At 41.7% G+C, this 14,917-nt stretch overlaps 1 protein-coding gene across 6 annotated transcripts in view; it reads left to right on the top strand.

Annotated features, from left to right (window-relative positions):
- The window catches only part of CNOT3 (CCR4-NOT transcription complex subunit 3), a 520,718-nt gene that overhangs the window by 129,999 nt on the left and 375,802 nt on the right, over positions 1–14,917 (top strand). For all 6 annotated transcript variants that reach the window (XM_089652480.1, XM_089652479.1, XM_089652482.1 and 3 more), the window contains exon 7: positions 1,098–1,187. In XM_089652480.1, the coding sequence (XP_089508606.1) occupies positions 1,098–1,187 (90 nt within the window). The remainder of the gene's footprint in view (positions 1–1,097; positions 1,188–14,917) is intronic.

Consider the following 14,917-nt stretch of genomic DNA (forward strand, 5'->3'; position numbering starts at 1 on the left):
TTTTTTTTTACAGCTAGCAGGGGGGAGAAGAACCCCCGCTAGCTGTCACAACGGATGGGGGGGAGGGTTTGCAGGGCCAGTCCATTCGTAACACATTATACCCAGAATATGGATGTAACATGGAACATTTTACAAAAAGTGAACTTCTCCTTTAAGCATGGAGTAATGGGTGGATATTTGTTTTTATTTTTTGATCGCGTGATTAGACTGCCCGTAGATTGATTTATTTTCCCTGTCTGTATCCCTGTTGGGGAGATTCACCCTCTTTGTCCTGCTTACCAGAACAGGATTAAAGGGTAAATCTTACAGTGGGGACACTAGGTCTGGTGACAACTTTGTGGGATTTTTTTTTTTCTCACTTTTTGTTTTGACTATGGGACAGGGAATGATTAGGGAAACTATCCAATGTGGACACAGATGGCAGAATAAAGCAGGGGGTTATACCTTTCCTGTACTCTCTCCAAACTATAGAAAAGTTTTGCCTCAAAGCTGGCTATTCAAATCTCACCCGGCTCCTGCTGAACCTTGTATGGGCAGGCTGAAAATACCCAAGTTGATTAATCGATCAACTTTGGTACAAAGGACCTGCTGGATTGTACATAATATTATTGCTAGTTGCTATTATAGCCACTAGCAATAATTCCTGTCCCCGCCGGAAGGGATTCCCCTGTTTACACTGTCTGTGTGGATGGGGGAATGGGCTTGGTTGCAGGAAAGAAATGCGCTTCGTCTATAGCCAGCCTTAGTTCTACTTTAAAGATGAATTAAATGGTGTTTATAGTTTGTAGTGCTCTGTAATTTTACTCAAGATAAGGACAGTTTCTGCAGAATATGAATTTAGTTGGAAACCTGAATATTAGTGCTTTTTTTTTTTTTTTACATAGATTCTTTTTAATGTTGACCCATTAGGTCCCCAGTGTTTGCAGTAGAGAAAATGTATATTTTAGATGGAAGCTTTGTGCTCTAGATCCTTTTTTCTTTTTCTTTTTTTTTAAACTATATGTTATATATGATTGTTGTGTGTGTTTTTTTTTTTCTTTTTCTTTTTTTTTAAAGTTTTATATATTATTTACTGAATGTATTCATATACTTGACAGCGATTGCGGGACCAAATAAAGACATGGGTAGCATCCAATGAGATCAAAGACAAGAGGCAACTCATTGAAAACCGGAAACTAATAGAGACGGTAATACAATAAAAAAAAAAAAAATGGTAAAGGTGTATGGAGAACACCAGACATAGCACCAAATACAATAATGAGTGCAAATTAAGAAACAAAGGTGCCTGCGCTTCTTTTTTTTTTTCCCCCTACATGTGTTGTGGGTGTAATCTAGCCTTACTGTGTAATTCATTCAGTTCCAGCTTCCAAAACACGTTTGTAATCTGTACCTGCAATAGTAAAACTAAAAAAAAAATCTTAATATCTTAATTGGATTTTTCATGTGTTAGTGTACTTGCAGTTTTCATGCAGCTAGTATTCAGTTAGAGATCACCATGTTTAATCTAGCTGTCCCTAGTGTTGTATGTGTAGAAAATATACCTAGTATTAATATTGGACATAGACTTTGGGCTACTTGGTACCTTTGCTGACCGCTATGATTTGGAGCGAATTTAAAATCTATGTATGAGGTTGTAATTTGGTCCTGAACAGTAAAATGGACTTTCATGTGTGATATTATTAGGGCTTCGTGCACAGGGGCTTATGAAAATAAGCAGGATTTTTTTTCTGCCAGAATTTTGACAGAAAAAATGCCTCTAATGTTCCAATATATATGTGTATTTACACTTGTTTTGTTTAAGCATGAATGTATCCGGCCAGGATATTAATGTTTTCTGGCCATTGGAATACATTTATGGGCATAATTGTGCGTTTATGCACATTTTAGTTTTGTGCATGCTTTTTATTCTGCTCAAAAGCTCCTCTTAGAATGCACCTTTTTTTTTTTTTTTTTTTTTTTTTTTCTGCCTGTAAATGCCCCTCTACAGATACACTATATTGCCAAAAGTATTAGGACACCCCTCCAAATCATTGGATTCATGTCTTCCAATCACTTTCATGGCCACAGGTGTATAAAATCAAGCACCTAGGCATGCAGACTGCTTCTACAAACATTTGTGAAAGAATGGGTCGCTCTGAGGAGCTCGGTGAATTCAAGCGTGATACTGTGATAGGTTGTCATCTGTGCAATAAGTCCATCTGTGAAATTTCCTTGCTATTAAATATTCCACGGTCAACTATTAGTGGTATTATAACAAAGTGGAAGCAACTGGGAGCGACAGCTACTCAGCCATTAAGTGGTAGGCCTTGTAAAATGACAGAGCGGGGTCAGCGCATGCTGATGCTCACAGTCACCAACTGTCCGCAGAGTGTGCAGAGTCAATGGCTAAAGCCCTCCAAACTTCATGTGACCTTCAGATTAGCACAAGAACAGTGCTTAGAGAGCTTCACGGAATGGGTTTCCATTGCCGAGCAGCTGCATCCAAGCCTTACATCACCAAGTGAAATGCAAAGCTTTGGATGCAGTGGTTTAAAGCACACCGCCACTGGACTCTAGAGCAGTGGAGATGTGTTCTCTGGAGTGGTGCATCATGCTTCTCTGTCTGGCAATCTGATGGACGTGTCTGGGTTTGGTGGTTGCCAGGAGAACAGTGCTTGCCTGTCTTCATTGTGCCAAGTGTACAGTTTGGTGGAGGGGGGTTATGGTGTGGGTTTGTTTTTCAGGGGTTGGATTTGGTCCATTAGTTCCAATGAAGAAAACTCTTAAGGGGGCAGCATACCAAGACATTTTGGACAATTTCACGCTCCCAACTTTGTGGGGACAGTTTGGGGATGGCCCCTTCCTGTTTCAACACCATTGCACAAAACAAGGTCCATAAAGACATGGATGAGTGAGTTTGTGGTGGAGGAACTTAACTGGCCTGCACAGAGTACTGAGCTCAACCCGATAGAACACATTTGTGATGAATTAGAGTGGAGACTGCTAGCAAGGCCTTCTCATCCAACATCAGTGCCTGACCTCACAAATGCGTTTCTGGTCCATGTCAAATATTACCATGGACACACTTCTAAACCTTGTGCACAGTCTTCCCAGAAGAGTTGAAGCTGTTATAGCTGCAAAGGGTGGGCCAACTCAATATTGAACCCTACGGACTAAGGCTAGGTTCACACCTATGCAGGTTGCGTTTGAGCTGTTTCTGCATTGCGTTTTGCTTTTTTTGATGTGTTTTGCATTTTTTTTCTTGTTGCTAGGCAGATTTTAAACGCAAAACACAGCAAAAATGCAATGTATGCTTTTCTGCAGCATTTCCATTGAAGTTTATAGAACCAAAAATGCAACTTTGTGCATTCAAAAAAGTCTCTGCCCCTTTCCAAAAAAACGCACTGAGTGAAAACGCGCACATGTGAACATGTCCCATAGGAAATCATGTTAAATGAGCTGTACTGCATTTCTGCAAAACGTTGCAGAAGACGCTTAGATGTGAACCTAGGTTAAGACTGCGATGCCATTTAGGCTCATATACGTGTAAAGGCAGGCATCCCAATACTTTTGGCAATAGAGTGTACATCTGTAAAAGCCTGTGGCCACATAGGGTACAAAAAAAAAAAAGCCCTGTATAAGCAACATTTTTTTTTTTTTTAAGCTCAGTGAAGCCTAATAATAATCATAAGTTTCACTTTGTCATGTGTCGCTGGTGGATTCTGCCTCCAGCCTAGTTTAACTGAACAGAGTATGCACTAGCAGCAGTGGGATTCTACCACTAGCCCTCAGATTGGTCTTGCCTCAGTAAGATTACATCTGCAGTAAAGAATTATTGGTCACATTGATCTTTCTTAATTGTACACTACAGCATACAGACAAATATTCATCAACCCTGGGTTATGGGCTCGTACCTTTTGGTGATTGGATTCTGGCAAAGCGTTAGAGGACACGCCTTTTGGGAGTCTCCCCTGAAACCCTACCCCACTCCGTGAGTCTTCAGTTTTTGCTGCCATTAAGGTGATGGACCTCTTCTCCCTTGTGGAGAAATCACTCTTAGCTTACATTATTCAACTTTTCAATCATCTCCTTTACTGCATTCTAATAAAAAATAGAAGCAATGCATTTGGATTGAGTCAGACTCAGTAAAACCTTGAACTTTACCTGGACCCCATGTTGTGAGAATCACTTGCAATGTTGCTTTGGGCACTGGATTCTACACAGGTACTCACCTTGGCACTTAGTGCAACGTGTTCTAGTCAGCTGCTGGGCTCTATTCAGATCCAAGGCCGTATTCAATTACTATGGAACTCAGACCCTGAATACCCCTTTGTGGGTAAGCACATTTGTAACAAGTGAAGCTTTGACTTTAATCTTCACATTGGGCTGTCAAAGGGGGACCACATTCTAAGGTGAGAGTAGAAACAGAAAAAGGAAGTGGATTTTTAAGGTACCCAAGAAACGACAACTGTGAATTAAAAATTACAAGTTTAACAAAATTGTAATAAAAATACATTTGGGAAATGCCAGAAAAATATTGTAATCCTGCCTATTGCAGGTATTTGAATAAGAGTCATTTTGCCATTTTGACCTTCCCCAAGAGGAAACTCAACATCAGTTCTATATAACCACAGATTATGTATATATTGAACATGTAATCACTATTCTACTAGCTGAAGAAAATACAAGCGCGTTTCGTTGGGAAACCCGCTTCATCAGGCGAAATAAACAAAATCTTAAAAATGGCAAACAATAATTACAGACATCAAAATATACAAGGTATACAAAAATGTTTCATTGCAAAGCTTGCCATCCATACATTACAGGAGTTCACACACCAGGGAGCCACAACACCTTAACCACCTCCCGCCCGCCATATAGTATGACTGGCACAAGGTGGTTATCTCGTTCTGGGAGGACACCATATGATGTCCTCCCACTCTAACTGCACATGCGCGGCGCCGGGGGCGCGCACAGCGGCGATCGGTGGTGCGCTGTCCCTCGGACCTCAGAGGATCACCGATCTATGGAAAGCCGAAGATATCGGCTCCGTTGTGATCAGCTGTGTCCAATCACAGCTGATCACGTGTAAACAGGGAAATGCCGGTTATCGGCATTTCTCTCCTCATGAGCTGTCATGCTGCCAGCTCGAGAGGAGAGCCGGTAATCGGCATTCCTCGGAGGGGACATCTACACTGATCATCTGAGCACTGATGATCAGTGTGTCCTGATGATCAGTGTAGCCCCAGCAGTGCCACCTGTCAGTGCCACATTTCAGTGCCTAACAGTGCACATCAATGCCACATATCAGTGAGCTGCCTTTCAGTGCCACCTATCAATGGCAGTAAGTGCTGCCTATCAGTGCCATATATGAGTGCTGCCTTTCAGTGCCCATCAGTGATGCCTGTCAATGCCCATCAGTGCCACCTATCAGTGTCCATCACTACAGCCTCATTAGCGCACATCAGTAAAGGAGAAAAATCACTTATTTACAACATTTTATAACAAAAACTAAAAACTTTTTTTTTTTTCTTCAAAATTTTCAGTGGTTTTTGGTTTGTTTAAGAAAAATAAAAAAACCAGAGGTGATTAAATACCACCAAAATAAAGCTCTGTAACAAAAAAATTAAAAGATTTTTATATGGGTACAGTGTTGCATGACCGTGCAATTGTCATTCAAAGTGTGAAAGCGCTGGAAATTGGCCTGGGCAGGAAGGGGGTATAAGTGCCCTGTAGGCTAGTGGTTAAATGGGCTCCAAGGGGACAGGTGTGGGGGAAGATAAGCAAATTGGTCTAAGGCCATAAATTATGCAATTTTCTTTCCTTCCACCATGTAGAACACAATGATGATTATTAATCATTATGCAAAAACCCAATAGGCTTATTGTATTCAAGTCAGTCTATAGATTGACTTGTGTACAACCAGGGTGCTCATGCATGGATCAAAATTCGTCCAGTCCCTGCTCAACTGGCTTAATTTTGGTCTATTCCATACATAGACCAAAAACAAGCTGTTCATAACAATGAATCCATAGGGGCTTACAAACTAATCCTAAAGGAATCTGTACCCACTTGATGACGGAGGTCTATAATAAAATTATATCCCCATGCAAACCAAGGAGAGGTCGCTTGACATAAATTAGAGGGAAGGGAAGCAGCTGGCAGCAGTACAAACACAGTGCATCCAGAAAGTATTCACAGCACATAACTTTTGCCACATTTTGTTATGTTACAGCCTTATTCCAAAATGGATTAAATTCATTTTTTTTCCTCAATATTCTACAAACAATACGCCATAATGACAATGTGAAGAAGTTTGTTTTTAAATCTTTGCAATTTATTAAAAATAAACGATAAAAACACATGTACATAAGTATTCACAGCCTTTGTTCAATACTTTGTTGAAGCACCTTTAGCACCAATTACATCCTCAAGTTGTTTTTAGTGTGATGTTACAAGCTTGGCACACCTATTTTTGGGCAATTTCTCCCATTCTTCTTTGCAGTACCTCTCAAACTCCATCTGGCTGGATGCAGAGCGTCAGTGCACAGCCATTTTCAGATCGCTCCAGAGATATACAATCGGGTTCAAGTCTGGGCTCTAGCTGGGCCACTCCAGGACATTCACAGAGTTGGCCCATAGCCACTCCATTTGTTATGTGGGCTGTGTGCTTGGGGTCGTTGTCCTGTTGAAAGATGAACGGTCACCCCAGTCTAAGGTCCAGAGCGTTCTGGAACAGGTTTTCATCAAGGATGTCTCTGTACCTTGCTGCATTCATCTTTTCTTCAATCCTGACTAGTCTCCTAGTTCATCCAAACAGCATGATGCTACCACCACCATGCCTCACTGTAGGGATGGTATTGGCCAGGTGGTGAGTGGTGCCTGGTTTCCTTCAGACATAACGCTTGGCATTCAGGCCAAAGAGTTCAATCTTTGTTTCATCAGACCAGAGAGTTTTTTTTCTCATGGTCTGACATTCCCTCATGTGCCTTTCGGCAAACTTCGAGTGGACTGCCATTTGCCTTTTACTGAGGGGTGGCTTCCGTCTGGCCAGTCTACCATACAGGCCTGATTGGTGGAGTACTGCAGAGATGGTTTTTCTTCTGGAAGGTTCTCCTCTCTCCACAGAGAAAGGCTGGAGCTCTTTCAGAGTGACCATTAGTTGCTTATTTACTTCCCTGGCTAAGGCCCTTCTCCATCGCTCATTTATGTTGGTCGGGCGGCCCGCTCTAGGAAGATTCCTGGTGGTTCCAAACTTCTTCCATTTATGGATGATGGAGGCCACTGTGCTCTTCGGGACCTTCAATGCTGCAGAAATTTTTCTGTACCCTTCCCCAGATCTGTGCCTTGATACAATCCTATCTCGGAGGTCTGTGGACAATTCCTTGGACTTCCTGGCTTGGTTTGTGCTCTGACATGCACTGTTAACTGTGGGACCTTATATAGACAGGTTTATGCCTTTCCTAATCATGTCCAATCAACTGAATTTCCCACAAGTAAACTCCAATCAAGTTGTGGAAACATCTCAAGGATGATCAGTGGGAACAGGATGCACCAGAGCTCAATTTTGAGTGTCATGGCACAGGCTGTGAATACTTATGTATATTTGGGGTTTTTTTTCATTTTTTTTTTTTAAATAAATTGAATAGATTTCAAAACTAACTTCGTTCACATTGTCATTATAGGGTATTGTTTGTAGAATGTTGAGGAAAACATTAATTTAATCAATTTTGGAATAAGGCTGCAACATAACAAAATGTGGCAAGTTAAGCGCTGTGAATACTTTCTGGATGCACTGCATGTTCCCTGGGTAAACAAATTAAAATAAATAAAAAAATAAAATGTACACCAGATGCTGAAACAAATGTACAGACACACGTGCCTCATGTGTGCACATTGTAATGTGTAATCTGGAGCCAAAAAGTTAGTAGAAGGCTACTAGACAAAAAGTACTACTCCATTCTCACATATAAATAATATAAAGTGCTTACCATTCAAATATATGCAGGGCTGTGGAAAAATTTTGTCCAAGGCACTAAATCGAGGCCCCAGTCTACTTGTCCCTCATTGGTCTGATAAAAAAAAATGTTTAACCAAAGCTATATTTCAATAAGGTCTTTATTGATAGCAACTTAGGAAACAGACCTAAAATATTTTAACCACTTTTAGACCGGACACTTTTTCCCCCTTCCTGACCAGGGCAATTTTCAGCTTTTAGCGCTATCACACTTTGAATGACAATTGCGCGGTCATGCAACACTGTACCCAAATTAATTTTTTACCATTTTTTTGAGATAGATATTTTATTTTTTTATATTTTTTATTTTTTTACATACTGTCACCCTAGCAGTACAGTGTCACCATGGTGACACTGTACTACTTGTGAGGGGTGATGAAGATTTTTTTTTTTTTATTTACACTGATTGCTTTTACACCCATATAGGATGTAAAAGCAATAATTTCTCTTTCTCTCTGTGTGCATTCTTGCACTCATTGAGAAGAACTGAGTGAGCTGTGATTGGTCACAGCTTGTCACATGGTACAAGGCTTTTGTGAATAGCCTTGTACCATGTGACCTCTGTGATCATTCACAGATTTCACACATAGTAAGCAATGATGTCAGAAGTGACATCTTGCTTACTACTTTGCATGTGATCACTGATTGGCCAATCAGTGATCACATGATCGGGACCTCGTACAGAGGACACAGCGGGCACCGGATCGTGGTGCTGCGCGCTCCCAGGGAGCGCGCACAAGCGGGGTGCTGGGAGGCCGTTTTTAGACGGCCACCCGACCCTGCAGTGCCACCGTCCGGCCGTTTATATACAACGGCCGGTCGGGAAGTGGTTAAGGCAATCAAACAACGCCAGCAGATAGTGATCTCAAACAGAACATATTTTTGAATTGTAGCTTAATATATATATATATATATGTATGTATGTATGTATGTATATGTATGTATATGTATGTATGTATATGTATGTATGTATATGTATGTATGTATGTATATGTATGTATATATATATATATATGTATGTATATATATATATGTATGTGTATATATATATATATATATATATATATATATATATAAAAAATAACAGATGCAACCTCATGAGGCCATTTATGTCCATGGACATGTTTGGTTAAATTTTTAGTTTGGAACATGTAACTTGTTCCCGCTGCTGCGCAGTTCCCCCCCACCTCCTTTGCAGATATCATCTTGTAGTTCTCAATGAACTCCCATGGTGCTGTGGAGCTCTTTGGTAGTTCATTGAGTCTTCCTGTCAGTGCTAAAACTGTCTGCTCATACAAGGTATAGGCACACAGATTAAACTGACAAGTCTGCTGGAGACCTGCATGACACCGTCGATCTGCTGATTGCTAGTGCAATGTTTTACAGGCTCCAAAAAATAAATAAATGCACTTTTTTTTTAACCTGCAAAACGCGTGCGTTTATTTTTTTTAAAGCGTGCTTTATCCTTTAAACTGAATCTAAAACAGTTGATGGCAATTTTAATGAGAGTAATTGCCAATAAAAATAAAAAAAATAAAGGGGAAACCCTGCTGCTTGTCCGCAGCAGGACTGAGCCCTGGTTCACATATATGCAACTCTGAATGCGTTTTCAAATGCACAGATTCGCATGACAGGCTAGATATTATGTGTTGCTATTGAGGTGGTTCACACTGATGCGATCCACAGGCATTGCATTTTGAGTGCAGTTCAAAAAAGGGTTTGCTTTCCAGACTCACAAGTGATAGAGTGGCATGCGCAGGTAAGTGCTCACTTAGGGTTGCGATTGACAGGCATTTTTGCATTATCGAAGTCAATGGTAGGTGATTTTGCAATGAAGTTAATGGAAGGCAGTTGTGGAGAGAGAGCTGGTAAAATCTCACCTGTACTGAAATCACAAAGAAATCTGAATAGTATTCACAAAGAAATGCATGCCTAAATCTCATTTTGATTTCCCAGGAATATGTGTGAACCCAGGCTGAATGTAAAAACAATAAAATACCTGCACGGCACTGGGAACTGCATGTCCCTGCCGTTGGTCGATACGATTTGCGCATCCCTGATATGGATGGAAAAGCACAAATATATATTGTGTCTAATTCAGTTTTCAGCAAAGAATAACTGGTCCAGTTCCAGAAGGATCCACTAGGCATACGTTCAAAAGACAACTCTTATATCCAGCTTTGTGATATAGGCTGTTTATGGTACAAACTGTAAAAAGGAGGGAAAAAAATAAAAACCTATACTGGGAATACAGAGCATTTGAAGTATCAAATATATCCCACAATGATCGCCTGCTGTCAGCCAGGGATTTGAAATAATCACTACCATATAAAAGCCAGGGGAAAGGAGGAACCTGCCAATCCGTGCATGGTATGTGTCCTCATAGATGCAGTCACTGTTTTCTCTTTTGTGCTCATATCTCTCCCGTTCCTGGTGGAAGAAAACTACACTGGCTGGTCTCCCTAGCCAGCAGGTGACATCACCCTGGCCTGGGGCTTCCAAACTGCGCTGGCCAAATGAGAAACTTACACATGTTCAGATGTACTGGACCGCCACTGCCACCAGCTTGGACACTTGCAGGGCAGCTGGAACTCACACCAGGGGATATATAGCCATTCAGGGGAATGGTAGCTGCAGGCTCAATTCTCCAGTGATGGAAACAAAGTGTCAGAATCCCCCTATAGGCACAAAAGTGCTTGAACATCTGCCCACGGAAACAAGGAGGCACCAAAGATAGCCAGCGTTACCCTGCAAATAAAAGTAGACTTCAGGACTGCAGCCTTGACTTTAATATACAGCTCACTGTCCTGGGCAGGTAATACAGGGTCAATCTGTACCTTTGTAAGCTGGGGCTATGTATTCAGTTTACAGTGTATACTTTTCAAACTTGGTGCTAAAAGTTCATCCACTTGGAGCTCCGTCTCAGGTAGATGACTAGGTGTTACATCACACCACTGGTCGCACATTTTATGACCACTTCTGCCTAAAGACCTTTATAAGGTACTTACACCCGCCACAAGAATCAATAACAGGACGGTCTCCACCCTGGTTGCTGTGTACTCCTTCCAGACATGCCCTGTATTGTACATCCTACCCTGCGAGTACCTCCAGGGCATCTTCCTCACCCTTTGCTATGACAAAACCCAGGCGAATGGGAGCCACGGCTAAATCTCAGGTGAAGACTTTCTCTGCTGAAGTCCTGCACAAAACCACTTCTTTCATACGCAGAAATCTTGGCATTGTAATTCTTGATTTTCCTCCATCTCACCAGGCCTCTTTTGGCATAGAGACCTGAAAAAAAGGACATTCCCTATTCATAAACAAATAGAATGAGCAATAGTTAAAGATTTGGATCACTCCAAAAACGTTTTCACTCCTCCAAAAATGTTTTGCTGAATTCTATCTAGTTGAAGACTTCACTAAGTGCCACTTCATATATGAGGATTGTATGCGGTTTGAACCGCATCCAATCCACATGACGTGAAATAACATTACAGTAATACCTCGGTTTAAGAACGCCTCGGTTAAAGTAATTTTCGGTTTACAAATGAAAATCCACTGAAAATAATGCCTTGGTTTACAAATTTTGTATGAATTTTTTTCGCAATACGAAGTGTATGTCAGTGCTGATTTTTAAATGCAATAGCTGGCTCTTTTTTTTTTTTTTTTCTTCACTATAGCTCACAGAATTAGCTGTCACTTGTCTTGGAAATTTGCTTTCAACGAATTTTTCCTTACCGTGAGTACCCGCAGTTGGATGCGCAGCAATCCCCCGTAAAGCTGTGCGAACTTTGCTGCAGCCGTATTGCGCCCTCCACTTACCGCGACTCTAGCTTAGCCCCACGATTCCTGCGCCTCCAACTGGTATGCAAAGGTTTTTAGCTCTGTTGAGATGTGGGGAAAAATGGAGCTCCCGTGACCCAGGAATGATCAGGCGACACTCTCAGGTTGGAGTTGGAATTCACTCCCTGTCCGGCTCTAACCCTGGACTCCTGTTTTATTCACTTACAAACCCCCCCCCCCCCCCCACGGGGGTCAGGTCAATCCCCTCCCACAGAACAATGTATAGGGGGTGTCCATACATGAGAATGTACATCCTGTTTGGAGTGTAGCGTTTCCTCTTATCTATACTGAAAACCAGTTAAACCAGTCCTCCCCCCTCCCCCTGGTGAACTTTCTTTCCCATCATTTACATGCTATCAGCTCCTAGTAGTATGTACATTGTCTGTACAAGCATCCCTTAGATTAAACAGTGCCAGTCTGTATCTGAATGGGCCCGATACGATCTTTATTAAAACATCCATCCAGATACAGTTCAGGTCGGTAGTGGCTTGTAGAGATATACATTAGCCTACACGCGGAGTTCGCACTGCCCGGCGCCTGGCCATACGAAGTCCATGTGGTACTATGCTGCTGATATGTGGATACAGGCCCACAGCCTACCGCCGTGGTGGCATACACGCCGATCTATAAGCGCAGATCTGCCATCTCATCCATTACCGAGCTGAGTACTGTAATATATATACATTGTACATGCGCATGGCCTAATTGCAGCCAGACGAGAGACATGAATAAAACTAATATATGACGCATTTAAAGTTCAACCTGTAAATAGAAAATTTCCATGACACACTTTCCCCAATGTTAACAGAAATGTTTCTTTTAAGAAACTAAAAAGAAACATTGTTTGCGTCCCCCTCCACCCCCTTTCCCGAGCTGCCAGGCTGCATGCTCTGAAAAGGGTCTGGTATGGATTTTGGGGAGGATTTTGCTTTAAATTTTGGTGTGGGATTTCCCCTCAAAATCCATACCAGACACGAAGGGCTTGGTATGGATGGGAAGGGGGACCCCATGCATTTTTTTTAAATTATTTTTTTTAATTGCCGGCAATTCTTTTACATTCAGCTGTCAGTGGGGAACCCTGCTGACAGCTGAAATATTAACACATGGTTGTCACTACTAAAATGCTGCATGACTTGATAAAATAACTCATGCGGGATTTATTAGTGTTTACTTTTTTCTGATCTCTGGAACAGATTAATTGGTTTTCAATGCATTCCTATGGGAAACGGCATTTCGGTTTAAGAATTTTTCGCTATTAGAAAAGTCCTGCAGAACTAATTAAATTCTTAAACCGAGGTATTACTGTACTTCCTATGGTGCCTATTTGCATATGTCCGGTGCACTGGCGGTGCAGATTCCATGTGTGTGCAATACAATTTGAAAAAGAGTCTTATCTGATTTTTGAGCAGTGTGTTCTAGTTCAGGTGCGGATTATGGGCTATTGACTTCTGTGGGGACCATTTCTAAACCTCACGTGTAAACCGGATCAAATCCTGACCTAATCCTGCCCTGAATCTGATGTAAACCTGACATGAACCGCTGAACAACTACTGTATCAATTAGCTGTGAAACCTGAGTTTCAATCTGCACCGCACATGTGTGAATCTGCTGTAAAAAGTGGTCTATTCCTGTAATTGATCCTGCAGTCTCCATCTTAAACAAACCTCTCACTACCTTTTGAAGATGTTTCTTCATTCCAAGATTCTGAAAATAGAAAGGTTGAGATGCTTCTGAAGGCTCTGTTATGGTCTAGCCTGCAGATTTCTTTTTTTTGAAATTCTTAGCTCCTTGATGCAGTGTTCTGCTAGATCTGTGATTCCATTTCACACGTGCTGCTGGCTTCTCTGTTCACCTAGGATTGTCAGCTGCACTACAGTGGCTGTATATCCTTCTCACTTCTTTCACTTCCTTGCCTGAGCAATTTAACAATTCTCTGAGCTCCCATCCACTTACTATTTTGTGTATCCTCTTTGAGTACCCATGTTCCAATCCCAGGATCGTCTAACCACTTTTGTCTCCTGGTTTTCCAGTCTGTCTCCTGCTGTTGTACACTGCACACGCTAAGTGCTTTCCGCATTGTCAGCTGGGCATACCTGGAGAAACGTAACCTGGTTCCAGCTTGCTGCAAGGCCATCCCCACCATCAGGGGCTCTGGTGAATAAGCAGACTGGGGCTTTGACGCCACACTCTGGGGAACCCCGAGTTGACAAACTACAAGGGCTCACTATCAGACTCTTAAAATTTGTTTACTCTGGCAGGCACAGCCCTGTAAACAGCTCTGACTGCAATTTTAGTATTTCAAACTGAAGCTAACTGGACTAGGGCAATAAAAAACCAAAGGGATCCTATATTCTAGGATCATGCTTTAATGGAGTGGTTATCTTCTGCTCTGTACTTTTGTTTGTATGCCCTAGAACATGTCATGAGACAAATTTCCAGAATGACTTTAAACTTCATTCACATGATGTGACGGACCACTTGGCACCCCGGCTGGGTGCTTCCATCAGAAAACTGCTTCCTCGCCGCTGGGACACAGCGCCAAGGTATTATAGCTGGGCATTGCACTTTCGGCTTCAGCTTCAAAAACCTAAGTTCAATCCTTCCTTTCACGTCTAAGAATGGGGGGATATTTGTGTCTCTCTGGGTCACAGATATCCTAGAACTGTAGGTTCAATCAATGCTTTAAAATGGTTACAAAATGGAGTTCAAAACTCTACCCCCTCACCGCTTTCTTCTTTCAAATCAACCTAAAACTGCCTAAGGACATGCAGATTTGCAGAAAGCCTTGAACTTATCTTGTCCCAGGGGGCAGTTGTGCAAGTACCTCCGCAAGACAGGTCCAAAGGATTCTAGTAAACCATTTCATGGTACCAAAGCCTAGCAGGGTATTCATCCTATTCTGGACTTAAAATCCCTCAACAAATACCGTCAAATTTGAAAATTTCAAGTGAAATCTGCAGCGTAAGTAATTGCCTCCCTGAGACGGGGTAATATCTGGCATCTATAGACGTACAAGTAGTCTGTGTGCATATTCCCATTTATCCACCTCATCAGCATTTTGTTTTGTTGCATCCAGTT

This window comes from Staurois parvus, unplaced genomic scaffold (genome assembly GCF_062004578.1).
Source record: "Staurois parvus isolate SC_StPar_1 unplaced genomic scaffold, SC_StPar_1.0 ptg000683l, whole genome shotgun sequence".
Classification (NCBI taxonomy): Eukaryota; Metazoa; Chordata; class Amphibia; order Anura; family Ranidae; genus Staurois; species Staurois parvus.